General features: G+C 45.6%; 1 protein-coding gene across 1 annotated transcript; it reads right to left on the bottom strand.

Moving 5' to 3' along the window:
* Window positions 1-727: 727 nt before the first annotated feature.
* On the bottom strand, window positions 728-23,231 carry BCAR3 (BCAR3 adaptor protein, NSP family member). Its single transcript, XM_023733458.1, has 8 exons — window positions 23,013-23,231; window positions 22,048-22,151; window positions 20,322-20,974; window positions 14,359-14,474; window positions 9,884-10,055; window positions 6,641-6,752; window positions 6,199-6,411; window positions 728-2,181 (listed from the first exon to the last, which is right to left on the bottom strand). The coding sequence occupies exons 2-8, from the start codon at window positions 22,106-22,108 to the stop codon at window positions 2,003-2,005; spliced, it is 1,506 nt and encodes a 501-aa protein (XP_023589226.1). The 5' UTR covers window positions 22,109-22,151; window positions 23,013-23,231; the 3' UTR covers window positions 728-2,002.
* Between the last annotated feature and the right edge of the window lie 1,729 nt (window positions 23,232-24,960).

Genomic DNA, 24,960 nt, shown 5'->3' on the forward strand with positions numbered 1-24,960 from the left:
CTACCCTGTCGCAACATGGGGTGGCCATGAGTCAGAATCGACTAGTTAGTGGCGACTGGAAATAATCTACTGTCAGTTTTTTCTTTATGATTTCATTTTAATGTAGATTGGTCAGTGTTTCATAATTAGTGCCTTTTCTGTCCAGTTTAAGAAAATTTTCCCTGACTCAAAGAAAGATATTCTATATTTTCTACTAAAAATGTTATGGTTTTGTCTTTCACTTGGAATTTCTTAATTCATCTAGGTTTTATTTGGTATATGAGGTAAGGAACACTTTTTTTTTCTTTCATTTGCTCAAGCAGTTGTTCAGGAATCACTTATTAAAATGTCATCCTTTCCCCACTGATCAGCAATGCTGTTTCTGTCATATGTCAAATTTCTAATGACAGTTTCTTAAAGACAGAGCTTAATAATTAGCTTTTATATTTGGTAGAACAGATCCCACCCCCCAATCTTTTATTTTCCTAAAATGGTCTTGACTATTCTTAGCTATATACTTTTGAAAAAGCTTATCAGGTTACTTGAAAAATCCTGTTAGGATTTTGATTAGAATTGCATTGCGTCTATCGATCATTTTAAGGAAAACTAGTATCTTTCTGGAGTGCTCTTGGCGCAGTGGTTAAGAGTTCAGGCCACTAACCAAAAGGTTGGCAGTTCAAATCCACCAGCTGCTCCTTGGGGTAGTTCTCCTCTGTCCTGTAGGGGCTCTGTGAGTTGGTATTGACTCGATGGCAACGGGTTGTTTTTTTTTTTTTGTTAATGTCTTTCTGATGTTGAATCTTCTCATCCATGGGCATGTTGCCTCCATTTATTTTTCTTAGTGTTTTTCAGATTTTTAAAGTAAAGTTTAAAAATTTCTCCACAAAGTTCTACCACATCTTTTGTTAGAAATATTCCTAGGTATCACATATATTTTAAAAAATTTTTTTAAAAATTATAAAACGTACATTCAGAATAATGCATAATCTGCAGCTTAAGTTATTAGAAAGTCAACACCCAAGTCAGGAAATAAAACATTGCCAACACCCCAGAAGCCTGCCACATTCCCGTTAAAAATCACACCCTTTTCCCTCCCTCAACTCTCCGGACTTTTTACGGACTCTCAATCTTTGTTTGTCTTTATGCTTTATCTGTGTTCCTTGTAAACAGCATAAGGTTGTTTTGTTTTAAATCTAGTTGACATCTGATTTTTAACTGGCAGTTTCAGTCATTTACATTTAGAATGATTATTGATGATAAGTTTGGTCTTATTTGTGGTGGTTTACTTTGTATTATCTATTTGTCCCACTTTGTTTTTTTCTTTAGATGAGATTACCTTCACCGAAGTTTGTTAGTACTCTCCAGAACTTGAGTTTGAACCCAGGTCTTCCGAAGCCAACTCTACTTTGTTTCACCATTCACTCTGTCTATGAATCCAGAAACCTTGAATTTTTAATACTCCTTTATTCATTTGGGTATATTCTCAGAATATGGTGTCTAGGGAAGAGGCGAGGAGGTAGAATTACTGTACTAGGATAAGTTGTAAAAAGAGACTGGATACAATTATTTCACAAAAAGATATATTTTCATTCATGACTATTTACATTTTTCATATTTAAAGAATATCATACAACTGATACCTTCTGAAATGTGTCATGCTTTTTAAAAAAACTCTTCTATTTACACTTATCTGACATGGAATTAAAAACTAAAAATGGTCAAATACAGTGATAATAGAAAGAAACCAGCCAACAAAGCTAGGTGTTCTCTTAAAATTTGCTGATCAATATTGGCAACAGTTGCTTTAATAATAAATTATCATTTATTTAAAATCAGTAGTAATTTTAAACAATTCATAAATAAGTAAGTGTGTTTTGTGCAATTTACATGTTTAATATCCTGTGGATACTAAAAGCTTGTATATTGTCAGATTTGTACTTTATTACTTTATCAAATGATAAGCTCTCCCAAAGAAGAAACCGGAGAAGCTTGAAAGAATATCCTAAGGTTCTCTGGAGATTTATCAAGGCTCTGTCTGCTTTACAGGAGGAGGTTCCAATTTACGTGAGAGTACAGTTAAAATCTGATTGAATTTCTCATATCTCTCTGTCTGATTGACTTGTGCACCTTTGCTGCCCCATAGCAATCTCATTTGAAATTCAGTCTTGAAGATTTCACTCATTTCTTCATCTGGCAGAAAACCTAGTAAGGAAAAAAAAAAAAAAAAAGTACAGTTCTGCCAAAACATTGTGTTACAAACAACCAAAACCTTGCTCATTTAAAGTAGGATCAAAATGAACTTCATCTCTCAGAACTTTAAAAAGTGCCCCCAAAGAAAAATAGAGGGTCTCTTCTGTATAAGGGCGGGCAGAGCCCACCCTCAAGGACTTGAGCACCTTCAGAGAAGGAACAACAAACTCACTAAAACAAGATAGAATGAACTTTGTGTGGACAAGCCATATGCTGTGGGAAGGAGTGTCCATAGTACCTCTTCTTTTTTTTTTACAGCTTTATTGATGTATAATCTACATGCCATATGATTCACCCATTTTAATTATACAGTTTAGTATATTATAGTTAATTTATACAGTCATACAACCATCACTACCAGTTTTAGTTTTAGACCACTTCCGTCACCTTAGATGCTTCCCTGGTACCTCTTTGCAGTCAATCCTGGTTCCTACCTTAGACCTCAGCCAGTCACCGATTTGCCTTCTGTCATTATTTTACCTTTTCTAGAAATTTCATATACGTGGACTTGTATAATATGTACTTCTTTGTGTCTGGCTTCTTTAATTTAGCATGATGTATTTTGACATTATTCCATATTGTTGCTTGTTATCAGTAACTCATTCCTTTTCATTGTTGAGTAGTATTCTGTTATATGGACGTACCACATTTTGTTTATCTGTTCATCGAATAGCTGATGGATATTTGGATTGTTTCCAGTTTCTAGCAATTATAAATAATGTTGTGAACATTTGTGTACAAGTCTTTGTGTGGACATGTGTTTTCATTTCTCTAGTAGTGGAATTACTGGGTCATATGGTAAATACGGAGCCCTAGTGGCGCAGTAGTTAAGAGCTGGGCTGCAAGCCAAAAGGTTGGCAGTTCGAATCTACCAGCTGCTCCTTGGAAAACCTATGGGGCAGTTCTACTTTGTCCTATTGGGTTACTTTGAGTCAGAATTGACTTGATGGCAGTGGGTTTGGGTTTTCTTTTTTTTTTTTTTGGTATGGTAAATATAGGGAGTTCTGGTGGCGCAGTGGGTAAGCTCTCAGGTTGGCAGTTTGAACCCAACAGCCACTCCGTGGGAGAAAGATGTGGCAGCCTCCTTCCGTAAAGATTACAGCCTTGGAAACCCTATGAGGCAGTTCTGCTGTGTCCTGTATGGTCAGTATTAGTCAGAATTGACTTGATGGCAACAGATTTATGGTAAATACGTTTGAAGAAACTGTCAAAATGGCTGTACCACATTATAGTCCCACTAGCAACATATGAAGATAACAATTTCTGTACATGCCACCAGCACTTAGTATTGCCATTATTTTAACTATAGTGATTGTATAGTGGTATCTCATTGTGGTTTATTTTACATTTTCCTAATGACTAATAGGAGCCCTCGTGGCACAGTGGTTAAGTGCTCAGCTGCTAACCGAACAGTTGGTGGTTCAAACCCACCAGCCGCTCCACAGGAGAAAGATGTGGCAGTCTGCTCCCATGAAGAGTTATAGCCTTGGAAACCCTATGGGGCAGTTCTCTGTCCTATAGGGTCACTATGAGTCAGAATCAACTCAAGGGCAATGGGTAATGACTAATAATGTTAAACATCTTTCCCTGTACTTATTTGTATACCTGTTTTAATGTAGTGTCTATTCAAATATTTTGTCTATTCAAACTTTGTTGTTTTCTCATTATTGAGTTGTAACAGTTCTTTATATATTCTGGATACAAGTCCTTTATCAGGTATATATTTAGCAGATATTTTCTCTTAGTCTGTGGTTTGCCTTTATATTAAGAGCAAAAATTTTTTATTTTTATTTATCAATGTTTTCTGTTATGTTTCATGCTTTTTGTGTCCTAAGAAATCTTTGCCTAAGCCAAGGACACCAAAAATTTCTCCTATATTTTCTTATAGAAGCTTTATACTTTAGCTCTTATGTTTTGAGTTTATGATCCATTTTGGATTAATTATTGTGCACGGTATGAAGTAAGGATCGATATTCCTTTTTTGCGTATGGATATTCAGTAGTTCAGCACCATTTGTTGAAAGATTACTTTATCCAATGAATTAATTACCTTGGTACCTTTGTTGAAAATCAATTGACAGCCGTATGAGTGGGTCTGTTTCTCAACTCTGTTCTGTTCCATCTAAGAAGAGATGTGGTCTACTTTAGGCCAGGAATGCTCAGGCAAGTCTATTAAGAAGGGGAAACCTCTAGCCAAAGAGTCGTAAGGGGTTGTGATTCTCATCCTTTATTATTTCTGGAGTAGTTTCCTCTGTCATTAAATGTATTTCCACTATTGGATCACAGGATCTTGGTGGCAGAGAGGACACTAGAAGCCTCCTAGTCCATCCATCCTTGTGATGCCAGAATATCCTTGACAGGTAAGCAACCAGAGGCCAGATGATGACTTGCATTCAGTCATGCTTAGAGCTGCTGCCCTGGGCTGGGTGCTGGGGATATGCTGGTAAGCAAATCTCTGCCCTTACTGGGTCACAGTCACTTCTGGCAATGGGAACTTGCTATATAAACCTGTAGCAGGATTGACTGAGAAATACCATCAGATAAACATTTAAAGAACAACTTAAAACACACTTTTCTCAAAAGTCATCCTAATATAGTGGCTTGTGCAACAACCAGTATAATATATTGGTTTTATATAAGTAGGTATTCTAATATCTGTTGAATTGAATTCTGTGCTTTCATTGGTTGAGTCCCACACTGCCAACCCTGGAGAACTTTTCTGAGGAAAAAAATGAAACAGGTATGTGGTGCGTAAGCCTACAGCAGACACAGTGCAAGTTGTTCCAGTCTCCAAATTCTGGTTCTGATGCAACAGCATTCTTCAGGGGGTGAAATGAATAGACCTCTCCTGCCCATATAGTTCTTAACCTTGTGGGTCAAACTGCAGGCCCTTGAAGAATTTAAAAAATTATATAACAAGGGAAAAACAGCCCTGATGACCGCCTTGGTAAAGCATTCATTCTCGCACTTTCTTCCTGAGTGGTCTTCTTGCCTACAAGCCTTCAGCCCTCCAGATGTCCGCCAGACACCAGAGTAATTTAAAGCATAAATCTGACCGTATGATGTCCTCCCTCAAAACCTTTCACTGGCTTTTCCTTAGCCACTGTCTTTCATGGAAAGACCCTTCCCAAAGCTCCCTCTACAGCCTACTTGGCCATTTCTTGACACACTTTACATTGAACCCAAACCCAGATACTTGAGGTTCCCCACTTTTTCCCAAGCTCTCTCACCTTAATGCCTTTGCTTGTAGTGTACCCTCTGACTGGGATCCCCATCTCTAGTTTTCTGGCTACCTTCTTTTGTCCTTTACCAGTCAGTGGAGGTGTTCTCACTTCTGGGAAGTTGTTTCTAGATGCTTCCTCTTTCCCCACATCTCTCACCAGATCAGTTTATTTTCCTAAGTGCTCCCCTGGTTCACTGCACATACCACCGTGTGCTGAAATGTATGTTTCTTCCCGTTGCCTGTAAGCACCTTGAGGATAGTCATCTAACACAGTGCTTGGCACATATTAGGGCTGTGATAAATGTTTATCAAGCTGAGGGAGCTGCTTTCTGTTACCACAGTACTTGTAGCCACTTTATACAAGGCTCTGCCCAACACTTTCCAGGGAGCTCACCAGTGTAACAGGGAGGGACCAGGGATGCAGGGAAATGAAGTCTAGATAAAACTCCAACTCCTAGTGTTGGTCCGTCTCCTTTTCTAGTAGGGCTTATCAGAGATACCAACAAGCAAGCTGACCAGTTCCTTCTTGACCCTTCCTCTCTGTTCATTCTACGCCAGTGATACAGCAGAAGACATAAAGGAAAAACAGGAGATTTGAGTCTGTTAGGAATTAAGAGGAAGTAATGGATCAATCATATAGGAAATGGAACGCCCATGCCTTAACCTTTCCTACTTGGTCTTTTATTCCTTCATTCCTATTCAATTATAACACAGAGGAAAGAGCAGCTTAGAAAAAACAGCTCTTACCTTCCAGGATCTTCTCTGCATTCATCCGGTAGGTGTCCGCAGCCTCCGCCATGAGTCGGGCTGTTGCCAAATGGTTCAGCATGATCTCACAGCTTTGGTCATTTTTTTCCCACATGTCAGTTCCTTCAAAAGTGACAGCCTGGCGCTCCATTAAGGTCACCAGAGGCATCAGCAGCGGGACTGATACATTGTTTGGGGGAACACAGGTGGACTCTGAAAAACAAGGAGGGAAGTTTTCCTTATCATATTTTTCTCAAAGTTAAGCACAGAATGAGGCAACTGGCAGCCAGTGTCTTGTTTTAGCCACTACAAACCTGCGGCAAACAGTGCAGAGAAAAGCCCTGCGAAATGCTTTGCCCAAACCAGAACAGATATGAGCTGACACGCTTATAGAGACCGATGGAGCAGCCACTGGGGCTGTGCACACTGCCCTGCCGCTCACCTCGGCCTTCGTGCAGGAGTTTGCTGAAGGGCTTCAGCTGTTTCTCGTAGCGGATGGCGGTTTGGGTGTACTGGTGCCGCAGGGTGGTCCATGTTTTTTCTAACCTTGTGATCTGGAAGAAAGCAAGGTGTTATCATTTTTGGAAAAGGTTCTCTTCAAAATTACCTTTTTGCTTAATTTTGGAATAAGTGACAAATGGACATAGTAAAATAATGTCAAAGAAGTTCAAAGGAGTGTACAGAGAAAAGCTCATGTCCAACTTCCCCCTCCCCACCTTCCTGCCTTCCCTCTAATGGCCCATCTCAGAAACAACTCCTCTTACCAATTTCTTATATGTATGTGTGTATCTGTACACACAGAGAGACATACCGTACGTACTTCACTGTTCCTTACTTGGAAATTGTTCCATTTAGTACGTATGATACATATTTTGTTAAATGTCTGCAGAGCGTTCCACTTTAACAGTTTAGTCAGTCTTCTATAGACAAGAGTTTTACATATATTTTGCTATTACAAAATTACCACAGTTAAAGATTTTTGCCATTGTGTTCATGTGTGGAAATACCTGGAGTATGCATTTCCAGGAGGGGCAACGCTGGATCAAAGAGTATATGTACTTTAAATGTCGATGGGCATTGCCAGCTGTCCTCCCTAAAGGCTGTTCTGATGGAAGAATGTAGGAATGTAATGTAAAGCAAGCTAATGTTACTTGTAAGTAATGTCTGGGACACATAGAAGATTGCCCAGACCCTATGATGCCACTCCTCATTCCTTGTCATTTCCCTTGGGATGACTTAACACCAATATATGCAGCTGACTGGGATTGCCATGGAAACCCTGGTGGCATAGTGGTTAAGTGCTACGGCTGTTAACGAGAAAGTTGGCAGTTCGAATCCACCAGGTGCTCCCTGGAAACCCTTTGGGGCAGTTCTTACTCTGTCCTACACGGTCGCTATGAGTTGGAATTGACTTGATTGCAATGGGTTTGGGTTTTTGGTTTGGTGATTGCCATAAGACAAAGGATCCCCCACTCACACCATAAAACCAGCAAGCCTAAGTATCTTTTGTTTTCTTCATGAAACAAGGAAGGGAGGAACGACACTAATATTTAGAGAATGAAAGCCAACTTGGCACCAGGTACTTCATTCGAGGAATCTGATTTAATCCTCACAAAAGCCCTAAGAGGCAGGTATTTTGGCCCCGTTTTACAGAGGATGGGGAAAAAAAGCCCAGAGAGATTAGGCAACTTGGCCAAGGCTTCACAGCTAGTAAGTGGCAGAGCTGGGATTCATTTCCTGGGCCTCTAGGAGCCCCCCGTGTACACCAAGAGGAAGGTGAGAAGGGCTTCGCACCTGCAGACTTGCTGGGAGGAAAAAGCTGTGGGGCTGGTCTTCCTCTGGCCACACACCATGCTGCCCTGTCTTCCCAGCCTCCTGCTCCCCTCCCTCTCTGTCCCTGCAGCTTCCTCCTTTCTGAAAGAAGCCCTTACTCCTTGAGCTGAGAGAAGAAGGCCCATGTGGCTATAGTAGATGGGCAGGTTTGGATGATGATGTCTGGAAGTGGCGTGAGTCTCACCTTGGGTTTCCCCTGGGCCTGCCAGCCTTCTAGGTCTGCCCATTTCCCTCCCTTGCAGCGGCCTAGCTCACCCAAGCCCTGAATATCCTGGAGGACTCTGGAAAGGAAGAGTCTGAGGCTGCTAGAGCATGTGAAGGTGGTTTGGAGTAAGTCCTTAACCACTGAGTGTGATGTCATGGACGGCAGCCACAAAATGATCCCACAAAATGCTTCCTTTTACTTCTCAGGAAGCTCTGGGCCGGAGGGCTGCATAGTCAGCTTTGCCTGCTAGCTCAGCCCTCAGCGTGACAGGCAGTTTTGGATAATAGGAAAAAAAACATGGTGAAAATTAGAAACACCTTATGACTCCTGAATGTCCTATTATTATAGTAGAAATCTGTGGCATCGTGAAAATACTTCTGAATTTATAAGTTGCTGATTTCAAATACTGATCCTACAAAATTCCAGTATACCTTAAAGATTTTGAAAGCTAAAGGCTTTTGGTTATAGCTCTTGGAATATATTATAATTGGAATTGACCCCACCACCACCACAAATTCCTGTTATAATTGGAGCTGACCCCTCCCCTAAAAGGCACGAAGCTGTTCAGCTTCTCATTTTTAAGGTGATCTTGCTTTAATGCAGGGAAATTGTGTTTCCAACATGCTGTCACTTGCAGGACATGTGACTAGCTGTCTTCTCCAGTGGCAATGTTATATTTTAAGCAAATTCCTGGCAGGATTTTGGGTACACTCCAGGGGTATGAAACAGCCAAGTTCAATGACCAGTGGTTTTGGAGTTACTGGTTGCAGATTCAGCTGCAGGACTATAACCTTGTCCTCAAAGCCCCTAGGCTTGGGAGAACAGAGAGGGAGGGCCCACTGTGAGCAAGGAGACAACAGGATGGACTTTCTTCTGTGAGACCCATTTGATTTCAAATAAGATTTTCATGTTTGACCCCACCCTGTCAAAGCAGATAAATTTAAATGCCTGACTTCAGAAACTAATGACAGAAATTAGGGAGTCGTATGGCAGGTAGGCCAGGCATCTGAATTTGAATGTTTTAGGTGACCCGAGGACCACATTTTAAGAAAAACCACCCTAGGGATTCTCAGAAACTCCCTCCGTGTCTTGGTTTCCCAGACATTCCCCCAAATTGCCCACGCGCGGTGATCCAGTCTCCTACGCAACACGCTTTACCCTAATGCATCATCCTGATTGGTTCTTTGGGGACATCGCTTATTCTTGAGGATGACTCCCCTTCCTGTACATCACAGAGAATGTGTGGGCTGCCAGGTACTACCCACTGTTTTTAAAAACAGAGCCAGAATACTTGGGACACTGCTCTTAGTTGCCTCCTGATCAAAGCAGTGGAAACCCTGGTGGCGTAGTGGTTAAGAGCTACAACTGCTAACCAAAAGGTCGGCAGTTTGAATTCACCAGGTGCTCCTTGGAAACCCTGTGGGGCAGCTCTCCTGTGCCCTATAGGGTTGCTATGAGTCGGAATCCACTAGACGGCAGTGGGTTTGGTTTTTGCTTTTGTAATCAAAGCATTCGTTGAGATTCAGTTTACCTTTCGAGATGGACTGAAATAGTTTGTGATTTGACACACGTGAGCTTGTAAACCTCTTTACAGAACAGTAACTATGCACAGGCCCAAGGGGCCGTGCAAAGCAATTGGGCACATACCTGCGGCATTTCCAAGGCCTTCATGATGGCTGAGAAGGAATAGAGGTCCCCCATGGAGTCTTTCAGTTCCACGGCCACCTGGATGATCCTGCTGAGAGTGGCTGCTCGGTCCTCCAAAGTGCCCGTGCAGCCCAGAATGTCCACCGCAATGCCGATCACCATTGTGTTGTGTCTGAGAGGGAGGAGATCAGCGGTCAGGCCCCTGGCCAATGGGGCTTAGAGAAAACTAAAGACCAAATTGATCACAAAAAGGGCCGTCTTTGCACTATTTGCTGCTGTCACCCTGAAATGTGCCAGCAGGTCAGAGGGTTTGGATGGCTGGTCTCAGCAGAGACACTGTCCCTCACCAGGCTGGCTGCAGCAGGACCTCAGAGAGAGCGTCGTGCAGAGTCACAAAGAACACGACCGGGCCAAGTTCAGGCCTAGACTTAAGGGCATGAGGAGGACCCTCCCGGGATGAAGCTGCTGAGTGCACATGGCTCCTTGCACCCCCACCCCACCACAAGCGGTCCAAGACACCAGACCCCCCAACACACACACACTGGGAATCCCTCCCGCTGGGGGCCTTTGGCCACTCTGCTGAGCCCCCTGGACTGGGGAATGATGGGGCCGGAAAATAAGAAGAGACGCCTGACCCAGGAAGACAACAGGGGCACGAGAACAAAGGAAGGAAAGAGAAGCTGAGGATGGGTCTCTGCGCCCTGGTCAAGAGGCTAGAAAGTGAATGGAGATGTGGACAAAGACTGAATAGCTGACCAGCCAGAATGTGCCTGTACTGCCAGACCCTAATAAAATCTAAATCTCATTTCCAACAATCCTCCCTTTTCTCATCTTGAACTACACGGGTCAGCCTCATAGACCCAGGACAGGATGCAGACTGATCTTTTCTCTACATGGTAACGGAACTAATATTAACGGAGTCAGAGAGCAGTCTCCTTTGTTGGTGGGGGAGGGGAGTTGGCTGCATTACGTCAGCATCGACTCCAGTAAATGTCTTCCAGGCTGTGGTGCAAGTGCTACAGGTGAAGCCCCAATTCATAGCTATGGCCACTAAAATACAACATGCGTTTGAAACTCTGTGGCCCCATTGTCGTGAAAGTTGAAGCTAAGCATGTTCTCCACGGCCATGCTTCACTCCGTGCCAAGGTATGTTGCTCGTGCGTACACTCTCTTTCCTTAAGCAAAGGGTGGCAGTGATTCAACTAGCGCCCAGCATTACTAGTTTTTCTGCTTGTTAAATGAGTAACAAGCATTATTGTCTGCTGTCTCTGAGCATGTTTGTGTATGTATGTATGTATGTATGGTGCTTACTCGCAGTGACCATAGGCTGTTACCTAACTGCCCCATTCCTCAAGTTTCTTCATCTGAAAAATGGGAATGAAGGTGGTTGTGAGAAACAGAGATTGTGTGGGTGTGTAAAAATAAATAAGTGCCTGGCATTCGTAGGCACCTAGTAAGTTGTAGTTGTTACAATAAATGTGTTTGTCTCTCCCTCTATATCTTGCTTCATTTTGCCTGTTGGTCTTCTTAAGCCTGTCTTTTCCCTTTCCTGATTTCTTGTCTTTCTCAATTAATCATACTATAGACTTAAGGTGTTTATGTGTGTGTGGCCTAACATATATTTTTATCTGTTGTATTTACTGAAGAGTTTTTTCATCTGTTTTCAAAATACTAACACTGAGTGAAACATTTTAGATGTCTCTTTTTAAAGCGATCACCTGCTAACCGAAAGGTTTGCGGTTCGAAACCACCAGTGGCTCCACGGGAGAAAGATGTGAGAAAGTCTGCTTCTGTAGAGATTTCCAACCTTAGAAATCCTATGGAGTCGCTATGAGTTGGAATCGGCTCGATGACAATGAGTTTGGTTTTTTGGTTTCTTTTCACTAAAAGTAAACCAACTTCCCATGTTGCATTCAATGGATTCATTCACTATTCAGTATTTTTTTCGTGTGTTTTAGTGGCCATAGAGGGTCGCTAAGAGTCAGAATCAACTTGATGGCGATGGGTTGGTGGCCCTTAATAAAAGACAGGTTCTCAACTCCTTTAAAACCTGGTGTGTCAGTGGTTAACTGGGTAATTCTATCCATTCATTCAAGTAGCGTTTGCCTAAACCTCCTGTGTGCACCACTGTGGGGTGGCAAGTCTTTGGCGTGAGCTTGCTCCAGTGGCCGCACACGAGAGGCATGCCAATGCTAGCGGACGCCTCCAGCTCAGCGTGCTTGGAATGGGGGAGGTGGTTTGTTAAGAATAAAGGTAATCTGTATTTGACTCTTCAACCCAAGAAGGTGATGTCCATTTGATACCTCAGGACCCCTATAACCTTGAACTTTATTTAGTAGATACATTGTAATCAATAAAACCACCACCCAGGTTCTAGTAGGTAGATCCCACAAGCCAGCCTTGGGTGGGAAACAAGCTAAGGAGCCAGATCCTAGCCAAGCAGCAATCAGGAGAAGGAAGAAGTGGCTGCTGACAGGAGGGAAAATCAGAAGACAGCCGAGAGAGCCCAGCACACGCTCCCCAGCACACCTAGTGATGCTGATAAATTAAGCTTTGGGTTCATTAGGCCTGGAGCATAGGGAGTTTCAGGCTGAAGGGTATGGCATGAAGAATGGGAAAGTGTAAACTCATCTCTGTGGAAACAGCGACCACTCGGCCCAGACACCAACAGGGGAAGTTCCTGGAGCTGAGAAGCCAGGCCCTTGGGGTATGGGGAGGAAGGGGGTGCCTGGAGAGAATCGTAAAAAGTTTGATCAGGAAAAGGAGGAAAATTGAGAAGTAGGACCTCCTATAATTCCCCAAAGGCATTAAACAACAAATGTGCCTGAACACAAGTCCCTGGGTGGTGTAAATGGTTAATGTGCCAGGCTGTTAACCAAAAGGTTGGCGGTTGGAACCCACCCAGAGACTCCTCAGAAAAAAGGCCTGGCGATCTGCTTCCAAAAGGTCACAGCCTTGAAAACCCTATGGAGCAGTTCTACTCTGTACACATGGGGTTGTCATGAGTTGGAATTGACTCAGTGGCAAGTGGAAACTGGCGCCTGAACAACAGTCAGCACAGTTGCTTCTTAACCTCCCTCCTCTCAGAAGTCTTCAGTTCAGCATTCTGAGTGTTTTCTATGGGATGCATCTGTGGCTTTGCAGCCAAAGCAAGAGTGGCATTGGAGTCATTTTACCAAAATCTGTATAATCACCAACTAACCTCGAAAGCAGCTGTATCACCACCACCTCCCCTCCCCCCGCCGTGCTATTTGAAACACCATGTTTACTTTCTAGGGGCTGACATCCTATGACTGAGATATCCACTAGCCACATGTGTCTATTGAAGTAGTAAAATAAAAAATTTAGTTCTCAGTCACATTAGCTACATTTCAAGTGCTCAGTAGCCACATGTGGCTAGTGGCTATCATAATGGCCAGCACAGATAAGCCATTTCAGCCATCACAGAAACTGCATTGGACAGTGCTGTCACCTAGAACATCCTGGAAAGCCATGGGCAGTCAGTCCTGGCAACTGGAAAACTGTTGGAAAAAATAAAAACTTCAGATAACAAGGTAATCCATTGCTATCAAGTCAATTGCAACTTATAGTGACCCTACAGGACAGAGTAGAACTCCCCCATAGGGTTTCCTAGGAGGGGCTGGTGGATTCAAACTGCTGACCTTTTGGTTAGCAGCCGTAGCTCACTGTAGCTCTTAATCACTGCGCCACCAGGGCTCCAGATAACAAGGTGGTCTTGTGCAAATCACCTGTCATTTTTTGACGTGTCAAAAAGGCCAGCTTGTGTGGTAGTATGAGACTTCAGTGTATGCTTCTTTCCTTAAAAACACGCCTTACTATATCTTCCTAATTTCAAAGGATCAACTTTCACACCTGTGTGTTTTAATGGACAGCCAACGTCCTAGCTTTTCATGAGAAGAGGGTAGGGGCCGAGCACATGAGCATACCCCACAGGCAAAGTCACCCCAGCCTCTGACCCTCCCCCATTTGTTCAACCCTCAAAACGTTCAGAGTCTGTCCTTCCCCAACCTTTCCCACAAACTTCCGCTTAATTCCTGAAGCAATCTTAAACTCCAAAGGGACAAAGGCACCTTAGCTCAAGGAGGCAGGAAGAACTCGGAGTGCCTGTCTTTTTGCCAAACCCCCTGCTCCTGCCCCCGACTGGTGGGATTTGTGACTTCTGTTTGCAGGGGCAAACCATGCCCGGCCTCGGACAATGGCTGTTCTCTCCATCCAGCCCCTCCTGCAGCAGGGACAGAAACGTGTTCTTTGTTCCCTGACTTCCTCTGTGGAGTCTCTTTGTACATCTCCAGGAATCCTCTGGCTAAGCCTTCTGGGAAAAGTGTCCTCGAGTGATGTGCCAGTGGCTTCTGGGCCGGGCCGGTTCCGTGCCTCTCTCCCCTCTGAAGCCTGCTGCTCTGCTGAGCCTGTGACAAGCTGAGAGGGCCTGGAATGCAGACGACAGGAATGCTCACCTTTCTATTATGTCCAGGCGCAGCTGGTGTCCGAATGGCAAGGTAATGAGTTCCAGCCCTGAGCTCACGCCCATGTTCCTCTGCATCTCTTCAGAGACCTCCAGTATCCTAGCAACCTGTCAGGAACAGAAGTTCAGATATACTGTTCAGGAAGTGGGCTTGCCGCAATCACTAATTTAGCATGTGAAAAGAAATACACTAAACTGGAACAGTGTGGATGCACTGTACTTGTTGCATTTATTTTTTAGAGTAGTGGCATCTGAAAATACTGTTTTTTATATGCTATTTGGGGGATTTTAGTACACACACTGGAATATAAAATCCAGGGTTAAAAAGAAAGACTGGGGAGGGGAAGCTTCTAAATTGGTCTACAGACTCTGCAGATTTGGTAAGTGTTTCTGCCCAGCCAGGGAACAGTTTAGTTCTTCGAGCCCTTGTCTAACACAGGCTGGATCCTGCTGCGATGTTTTGCTGCCAACAGCAGGGCTGCATGTGTGTGGAGCGGAACCATCCCCTGTGGTGGAAAAGCAGGAACGCGTCCAAGCTTTCCTCTGCTGTGGGCTTCGCCATTCATGTTCTCACTTAACAGCCACGGCTGGCTGCTATTACCCATAATTACACCTCTCCTGGGCTCAGTAAATACACCAGGCTTCTGGAAACTATTAAAAACATATACAGTGATTTGAAAGCTGAGGTCTCTGTCTCTCTCTCACACACACACTCTTCTGACAGGTTTTCCTTAAAGAAAATCTTTGTTTCTCTCCCCATCTTATCATCTCACCCCATTCCATTCTAGTTTGTAATCACAGTTTACGGGAATCAGGATTAGTTGACAATTTATAGTTACAACAATGTGTGCATTTCTGAAACGGTGTTAAAGATGCCTCTGGAGTCCCTGATGTAATGCAACTAGCAGATACGAGGGCCTGACTAACACATGGAGGACACTGGACAATTTTCCTCCTCAACCTGGTGGAGCTGTCCTCTTGACTATCATTATTTCTGGTGTATGAGCAGTCCAGATGTCTCCATAATGGGCCACAGAAATCTGGAAGTTTAGCCAGTATTATTAACCCTGACCCTTAACTTCTGTGGTTGAGCAAAGGAACCACTGTCAGCTCTGGGGGAACAGGCATGTGGGAATTAGCTATCCAGTGGCAGACTCCAGAACAGGATGTGGAATTCATACTGTGGTCTCGGCTATGCTCTCTGAGACTTGGTTTCCCCTTTTCTAACACAACTGCTAAATTCACCTTTTTCAAGGATTTTGCAAAGGATCGAACGATCGTAAGAATTCCAAAAGCCATTTGAAAACACAAGTTGTGAATCAGAGGCCATGTGGAAGGAGGGAAGATTCTGGCCCAACCTTGGGAAAGAGGTTTACACCTTGTCTGTGGCAAGGCAGCCCAGTGCATGCCACATACACCTCCTCTGTTTAGGCAGCTGCCCTCTGTCAGAGGCTCTAAGCCCAGCACCTCTGCAGGGTGTCCTTCAGTCAAGGCACTCTTGTGTGCCGAGACTGGAAGGCTCTTCATTCATTCAGCTTTGTTCTGGAAGCACTAGCAGACATTCCATGTTCCCTGCTCTGAGAGAGAGACTACTCTGTTTTTCTTCAGTGTAGACAACAGTCCCCTGGTCACTTTCCTGGGGCATTACCAGAGGTGACACTTGCATGCCTCAGGACTGAGCTACAGAACAAGGGGGCCCTGAGCTCACACTGCAGGGCCTGGATTAGGTCCCTGGGGAAATACTCAAGGTTGTGGGGCTCACAGATCTGGAAGAAGGACTAATACTTACAGAGCATTATTATGAGCTGGACTCAGCAGGGCAGCATAAGTGCCCCACAGTGAAGCCTTCCAGCCTCCCTCTGCCCACCAATCTTAGCCATCCTAGCTCTGGAGTATCTCTGGACTCTGCCCACTCCTCCCCATCCCACAGCCTTGGGGACTGTTGCAGGGGGAGCCTTAATAGAGGCCTGCCTGACCCTGGTCACTCTGCTCCTAGTTGCCAAGCGGCCTTCTAAAATGTAGGGAGATGGTCTGGCCCCACTTGCTGTCTCTCCTGCCCTCCTTGTGTATTTATGGGGTTGTCTCCCTCACAGGACCATGTTTGTTGTTGTTGAGAATTTAAAAAAAAAAACCAAAGCCGTTCCTGTCAAGTCGATTCCGACTCATAATGACCCTATAGGACAGAGTAGAACTACCCTGTAGGGTTTCCAAGGAGCGCCTGGTGGATTTGAACTGCCAACCTTTTGGCTAGCAGCCGTAGCTCTTAACCAGTGTGCCACCAGGGTTTCCACTGTTGAGAATATACACAACAAAACATACACCAATTCAGCAGTTTCTACATGTACAGTTCAGTGACACTGATTACATTCTTAGAGTTGTGCAACCACTCTTGCCCTCCTTTTCTGAATTGTTCTTCCCCCATTAACATAAACTCACTGCCCCCTAAGGTTCCTATCTTTCAGGTTGCTGTTGTCCATCTGAGACTGTAAAGTGTTTTGAAGGCAGGAACCTGATACCAGCTTAGTAGTTGGGAGTTAAAAACATTGAGGAGAAAACCGTCAACCGTCCCTATCCTCTCTCTCTGCCCCCCAGTGTCTCCACAGAATTAAATGCCTCTGTAAACCAATCCCTCCCACCATGGTTTCTGACATGCCCGGGTTGCCTGCTGCCTGGAAAATGCTTTCGGTGTTCTTCATCCAGTCAACTCCAATTCAGCCTTCAAAACTCATCTCAGACATGCCACCCCAACCCCGTGGAGGCCCTGCCTCAGAGGCCTCACAGCTCCCGTGCTTTCCCAGCTAAGCGTTTCCTCCAGGACTGTGGTCCCCATTCCTGTATCACTGCACACCCCACCGGAGCCTCCCCCCACCACGCAGTCGGCACCTCCAGGGCAGAGACAAGGCCTGGCCTGGCCCACAGTGGGCTCTCAGTCAAGGCTGAATACAAAACGCTAATCAACATTTACATACATTAAACATCTGGGCCAGGCAGGGTGCTGAGGGCTTTACCTGTATCATCTCATTCATGCCTCAGAACCACTTTGAGGAGCCAGTGTTATTAACCTGGTTTTATAAGATGGGGAGAGAAAGACCTGGAAAGGAAAAGTAGCTTTCTCAAGGCCCTGTAGCCTTATGGTACAGGGGGGTGTTCACATTCAGGCAGTTCAAACCCAGAGGCTAAGCTCTTAACCACTGGGCCTTGGCTCCTAGCTGGGAGCAAAGACAAGTAGCTGGGAGAATGGACAGGTACTCTGGGAACTGGGCGAGGGAAGCCAGGGCATTATCCATTTGTAAAGCACTCACTGGACATCCCACCCCAGCCCTGGCCCTAGCCAATCCCTTGGGTGGGATGGAGGGGAGAGGGCTGGACCCTGTGCTGGGCAGTGGCTCCAGTACCACCCACTGTCCCAGTGGCCTTTTGGGGCACCAGTCCTGGGCTCTGTGCATAGTGGGAAGGACACGTGGGGCCCAGATGCTGCCCAGCCTGCTTGCTCTGGGCTCCCGGGGGCCCTGTCTGGGCTGCTGCTGTACTGGGGGTGGGGAACAACAGCTCTTGTTTTATTTCCCTCTTAGAAAAGCTGATCGTTAGCAAAGTCCTGAAGCCAGAGGTTCCAGGAAGAGAATAAGGAAATGGTGGTGGACTGGAGAGAGAAGGAAGGAAGATTAAACACAGCTCTGCCCTCGGGGGCTGGGGGTGGGCAGAGTCCAGCTGCTCCTACTCCCAGCTCTGCCTTGATGCCTGGGGTTCTCCTGAGCAACAAAGAGGACCAGCTGCAGGCCCTTCAGCTAAGAAGAGCCTAGGGCTCTGGCTTCATGGCTCCCGAAGGTGGTGGGAAGGCTCCAGACCCTCCTGCAGACAGCAGGCAGGCATCTTACCTCCTCCTAACGCCAGAAGGAAGAATGATGGGCGTACCCCCCGACCGCTGGGGGCATTACGCTGTTTCTACAATGGGCATCTGATAGGGGAGCCCTGGCAGGTTCACACTAGACTAGAATCTCACTCCTTGCCTCCTGGCTTGGTTCTGCTCTCAGATCCAGGGCCCAGCATGATTTAATCGCTGGAAGACAAATCTTCAATCCTCTCACCACCCAAATGGGTTTAGCTCACTGTAAAGTGAGGTAAGGATTTAACCACAGCAAATTATCTGACCACTTGTGAGCCCTGCCCAAGGACGCCTAGCTGATCACGTGGACAAGCCCTTCTTCCAATGCATCCCCTTTCCAGGGCCGGGATTACCCAATAAGCAAGGTATGCACCGGCCCAATTGTGCCTTCTCATCAATCTGCAGTGCACAATTTCACCTGTTCCCCAACCACATCAAAGATGTGGTGAAACCCATGGGAAATTGCCCACCACAGATCAGCAAGTAAACACAATTGAACCCGTGCGTACCTTGCTCAATGCAAGCCGGTGCACACCGTGTTTACTGGTTAATCCACTCCTGCCCTTTCCTGATTCTCTTCTTGGGGCCCACCTGGCAGAGGAGTGATGGCCCTCACCACCATCTCCCCCTCCCCACACAAAGGCATGGACCACATAAACCAGCTCCTAAGGGGTCCATAGTAGTTCCTCAAGTTCTTATTCTCAGGACAACTGGCAACTGTCTGATCTAAGCTCAAGACAGTTTTGAGGAAGTCTCCAGGCCCCCTCCCTGTGAGACCTTGATTCCCCAGGGACCTCCCTGGGGGAGTGCTCAAAGACTGGACTTCCTGGCATGATTCACGAACCAGGAAGGAAAACCCAGTTCCTGTGCAAACCGTGACCTTTGAAGCTAATTGACTTAACTGAGCTAAAGAAGAAAAAGTTTTCAATCTCCCTAAGACCTGATCTGAGCCCTGGTGGTACAATGGTTAAGTGCTCAGCTACTAACCGAAAGGTTGGCGGTTTGAACCCACCAGCCACTCCTCAGGAGAAAAGACCTGGTGATCTGCTCCCATAAAGATTACAGCCTATGGGGCAGTTCTACTCTGTAATATAGGCTCACTATGAGTTGTAACTGACTCAATGGCACACAGCAAAGCCTGATCTGTCCTTCAGAGGCCTCTACTGAGCCCACACCAGCCTGAGATGCCAGTGATCTAGAATTATCCCTCTGAAGGATGAGGTTGCCTTGGAGCCACCTATGAACAAAAGCCTTTCACAACTAAATGAAATACTTCCCATCAAAAATGATGACGATGTAAACATATATTTATTTAGTTACATGGAAAGACAGTTCAATGAAAGACTGGGGGTTGGGAACAGTATGTATAGTCCGGTGCCATTTCTGCATATATGCATGCAATTATTTACATGTACCTATTTGTAATAATGTAACATTTTTGCATTCACCAAAATGTATACCATAGTTATCACCAGGAAACTGGTTTTTGTGTGATTTTAATTTTTTCCTTTGAATCTGTATTTTATGATTTTTCTAAATTGAATGAGTATTCCTATTAAAAAAAAAAATCAAGATAACTTACAAAATGCTTATTTATACTAGAGATCATTCTGATAACAATATAAATAAATATATGTAACAAAATTAAAAATAAGTCTCCAATACTCCAGAGATGACATTTTCACCTATAATCTGCTGTCCTTTGGACTCAGCTTTACCTGTTCTGATGGCCAGAGGGGAATTTTTAAATAAGCACCAGGTAGGAGAAGGATTCTGCAGCCACGCCCGACACCAGGGGTGTGTGGGAGTGTGTGTGCGCGTGTGTGCGTGCGTGCGTGTGCGTGTGCGTGCGTGCGTGTGCTGCCCAAGGTGAATTTCACAAGCTTCCTGCCTGGGTGAAGATTGTCCTGGCCTGCGGTTCCCATCCCTTAAATAAATCTCCACACCCATGTTATCTTCAGACTTTTCCTCTGAGCAAAGTACTCAAAGGGTAAGGCGAAGGGAGGCCCAGACAGATCCCTCTTCCAAGCTTTCCAAAGCCAAAGTGAAACCATGCCTGCCCCTGCATTTACCTTGCAGTCCATCTGCAGCATGTGCTGGGCGATGACCTTAGGGTCGTGGTTGGTGAGCAGTTCTTTTACATGTTTCAGCATTGCTGTTTCCAGGGGTTTGTTCTCAGGAGGAAGGAGCTTTGACTCAAAGTTGTTGGGCCTGAATGAGGAGTCAGTCTCTAGGAGGGGCTTCACAAACTCGCCCTCGTCCTCCTGTCCCTTGTCCATCTGTGCTGCTGGTGGCTCCCAAGGTCTTACCCGATCATCATCATCAAGGATCAAGTAGCTGGTGCCAGAGTTCCGGGGACCCAGGGCTCCATTCTGCCTGGCTCTCAGCAGCTCCACGTAGCTGTCCTGGGCACATGAAGGCAGTCTTGCTGCCCTGTCGCAGCTTATAGCAAAGGCTGGGTTCAGTTCACAGTAGTGGGCCTCTGAGTTGAGCCAAGTGGATGGAGATGGGGGAAACTTGAGGAAGGGTGCTTTGCAAGGCTTAGGGGGTGGCTTGGGGCAGAGCTGGCTGTCTGAGCCCCTCAGTGCCTCCCCTACCCTAATGTCCGAGGAGACCCTCCGAACCAGTGCTGGGCTCAGGGTGGGTTCGCTGCCCGTTCTGAACACAGGTGAGTTTGGGCATGGGTTTGTGTCCACACCTGTGGACTGAGGGGGCAGCTTACAGCCTGTGAAAGATAAGAGAGGGGCAGAAACAGCTCAGCTGTGTGGAGAACACAAAACTAGAGCGACAGACCCCCAGCCCTCATAGTGCCTTTGCATTTCAATTTTCACTCCTAAAAGAAAATTCTTAGCATGATTTCCCCGTGCCCAACCTAGAGCAATTGAGAGGTTTGAGTGGGTCCCACTCCACTTCTAGGGCAGCTCCAAATCCCAGTGATTGCCGGCAGCTGGGCTGTAACATCATTTTATGGTCAAAGAAAGTTGGCACAGTCAGAACAGAGAAAGACATAGCTTAGAGCACAGTGAATAATACCTTGCCCTAAGAAACAGAAGTGTTTAGCCACATAGAATAAAGGGCCCTGAGTCACTTTCAAAGCCAGGGCGGATCCCAGCCAGCTTTAAAGAGAGAGAGAGAGGCAGAGAAGGGAGAAAAAGACGCTGAGATAATCCATATAGAAGTTGAGCAGTAGTTTATAAAGAGGCACTAGGAAAACCACTTTGTAGTCCCAAGCAAGGTCAGTTATAAAAATAATGAAAAACATTCACTGTCCTACTAATATAATTGCTTACCAGATGTTCCCTGCACCACACAGCCCCTCACTCTCCTACCAAGAGAGGAGAATGGAGAGGAAGGAGGGGCTCTCTCTGGCTGGCTGCTCTGCCTGGAGCCCCACCCTCTGCCCAGGAAGGGGCTATGGGAGAAGGTTCATTGGTCATGAGGACCAGTTAGCAAATGGGCGTGGAATCGGAAAATGTAGGTTCAAATGCTGGCTCAGCCACTTACCAGCTGGGTGGGTGAATTTGGACAAGTTACTTAACCTCCCTGTGCCTCAGTTTCCTCAGCTATGAAATGGGGATAACAATGCCCACCTTGAAGGATTAGCTGCTAGCATACATAAAGTGTCTAGCTCAGTGCTTCACATCTGCAAATAGCTCTGTAAAACCCTTGCCCTCAAGCCTGCAGGCATGGAACATGATACCACTTTTAAATTAGGTGACTAGATGGAGCAGAGAAAGAGTCTGGAGGAAACCAGAGTCACAATGTCCTCCTCCTCCCCGAAAACTCCCAAAGACATACCAATCGGCAGGTAACTTTCCGACTGGTGGGCTTTGAGGGATAAGGCTCTTTTGTCCTGCATGTGGTCCAGGCAGGCTGGCTGGCTACCGCTCTTCTCTTTATTTCTGAAGCAAAAGACAAACGGACCAGAGAGTTGTCATTAAATCATAAAGCTTTTAGGCAGCGTCATGGAAAGCTAAAAAAAAAAAAAACCAAAAAAAATTGCTCAGAATGAGAGTGCTACAGCATACTCTAACAGTAAAGGAATGTCTGCTGGAGGAGGGAATGACTGAAGGAGGCTATTAATAATAGGATTGTGCCCTGGGCTCCATCCTTGATTCCCCATGACCAATCGCATTTAGCCTCAGGATGCCTCCTCTGAGCCTTTCCATCCTGTCGAACAGAGCAGGGTAAAAGTTTGACTATACTCTCAGGAAAATCTGATAAACTGGAATGTGTACTTTTAACAGAGCCTAAAATTACTTACAGACCCAAGAGGAATGGCTTGTTTAACATGCGTTTCCCACAATGGCTTCACAATGTCATAATCGCCCTACTCAGCGAGGAAGCTATGGGGCAATCTCCATTTCAGTGCAAACCTCAGCATCCCCCAAGTAAGCAGCAGGATCACCCCGGGAGGCTGACATACCCACACTTCAGGCTGCACTTGGGGGAACCACAGTCAGCCTCCTCCTGCTGAGCTGGGAAAAGGAAAGAGCTAGCGCGATCACTAAGCAGCATCTGAGGCACAGTACACAGCCTCGCGGGGGGGAAAAAGTAGACCGTAACTTTCAACACATCCACTATTATTCCTTCTGTCTCCTTCCAGTTCAAACTGGAATTTCTCTAACTAGCACCAAGCAGCACAATCTCTCTTTTGGTAGAGAAGAAAGCACTGCACCAGCAAAGTTGTAAAGAACTTTAATTGGCCCTCCCACAAACTTAAAACATTCTTATGTTACAGAAATCGGGAAGTTCTTTCCTACCTTTGCAAGCATCAAAGGGGTGGGGGGGAAGAACCCAAACTCCCAGCAACAGAGAAATTCCAGTAAACCCCTCAGAGATAAGGCAGAACAGAGGGCAAATTCCAAAAGGAAATGGCTTCTGAGAGGCGATATTTAAGTTGTGATCAGCGCAGGCGGTCAGAAGCCACCGACCCAGAACCGCCGGGCCTGGAATGCAACCTGGCTGAGCGCGCACACCTGGGCTGGGGCAGCCGCCACCGGCCAGCCAATCAGCGGGCCCGACGTCAGGGCGGCGGCGGCCCGGGGCCGGGAGGCCGAGACCTGACGTGGGGGAGCCACCGAAGGGCAGCGGGGCAGGGCGACGGGCCACCGGGGCCATCGTTCTCGTGGAGCCCACCCCTCCCCCACGATCAGACATTTCTCGGCCACCTGCCTGTGCTAAGTGGTGACAGGGCTCAGATGGCTCTGCTTTGCAAAGGGCCACAAGAAAAGTGGCTCTGTTATGCCTATTTCCTCGACTTTCTTAGTCTTTCATTCCGTATCTTAAAAAAAAAATTTTTTTTTTATTTTTAAAACTAGGGTCGCTGAGGGCAGACTGAGGCCTTCCCCCTCAGCACTATAGCCAGCAGTAGTTGTGCCGCGTTGCTCTGAAATTCAGGTTAACTCCCTGCTTCAATGGTTGAGCAGCCAACCCCCACTTTCAAAAGAAACAGGAAGTTCCCTTTTATATTTTTAAGTACAATATATCTCAAGTCCAATCTTATTACTATGAAAGGGAGAATTTCTAAATAACAGTTCTTACCCCCCTTCCTGCAACTGTCCTGAGTCTAACATTCTACTACCCTCCAGATAATGAATTACGATTATTATTAACATTTACCTAGCACTATGGAGCCCTGGTGGCACAGTGGTTAACAGTTTGGCTGCTAACCAAAAGGTCAGCGGTTCAAATCCACCAGCCTCTGGGAAACCCTATGAGGTAATTCTTCTCTGTCCTATAGGGTCGCTATTCTTCGGAATTGACTAGACAGCAATGGGTTTGGTTTTTTTGGATTTTATGGAGTCCCTGGAGCCCTGGTGGTGCAGTGGTCAAGAGCTTGCTGCTAACCAAAAAGTCAGCAGTTCGAATCTACCAGCTGCTCCTTGGAAACCCTACGGGGCACCTCTACTCTGTCCTATAGGGTCACTATGAGTCAGAATCAACTAGACAGCAATGGGTTTTGGTGTTTATGGAGTCCCTGGGTGGGGTGCCTTGGAAGAAAGGCCTGGAAATCTACTTCCAAAAAATAAGCCATTGAAAAACCCAATGGAGCACAGTTCTACTCTGACACACATGAGGTGGTAGAACTTACTATGTGCTAGTACTGTTCTAGGGCTTTGGCATAACTTACATCATTTAACCCTCACATCTTTACAGATGAAGAGATTGAGGAACAGAGAAGTTAAGTCACTTGCCCATGGTCAAACAGCTGGTCAGTGGTACAGCCAGGATTTGAGCCCAGGCAGGCTGCGCCCACAGCAGATACTGAGCAATATGTACCAGAGCCTCACAGGCAGCACACAGAACCACAACTTGTGCTACTCACAGAGCTCTGTATTTTGCTTCTGAATTTTTACCATCTAGAAACTACAGGTCATAATATTTCTTCCTGGTCCAAAAAAGAAAACTAGTGAGTAGAATAAAACATGTTGGTTTAAATGTTTAAGTCTAGAAGCTAGGGAGCTGGAGAAGGGGAGCTGGGGTCCTAGCAACTCCGTCGGCATTGAATCTATTCTGAATCATGGAGACTCCATATGTTAGAGAGTAGAACTGAGTTCCATAGGTTTTCTTGGCTGTAATCTTTACAGAAGCAGATCTACAGGTCTTTTCTTCCGTGGCACTGCTGGGTGGGTTCAAACCACCAAATCTTAGATTAGTAGTTGACACAAAGTATTTACACCACCAAGGGACTTCTAACCAATTACTAAA

The sequence above is a fragment of the Trichechus manatus genome, unplaced genomic scaffold, assembly GCF_000243295.1.
Source record: "Trichechus manatus latirostris isolate Lorelei unplaced genomic scaffold, TriManLat1.0 scaffold00058, whole genome shotgun sequence".
In the NCBI taxonomy this organism is placed as follows: domain Eukaryota; kingdom Metazoa; phylum Chordata; class Mammalia; order Sirenia; family Trichechidae; genus Trichechus; species Trichechus manatus.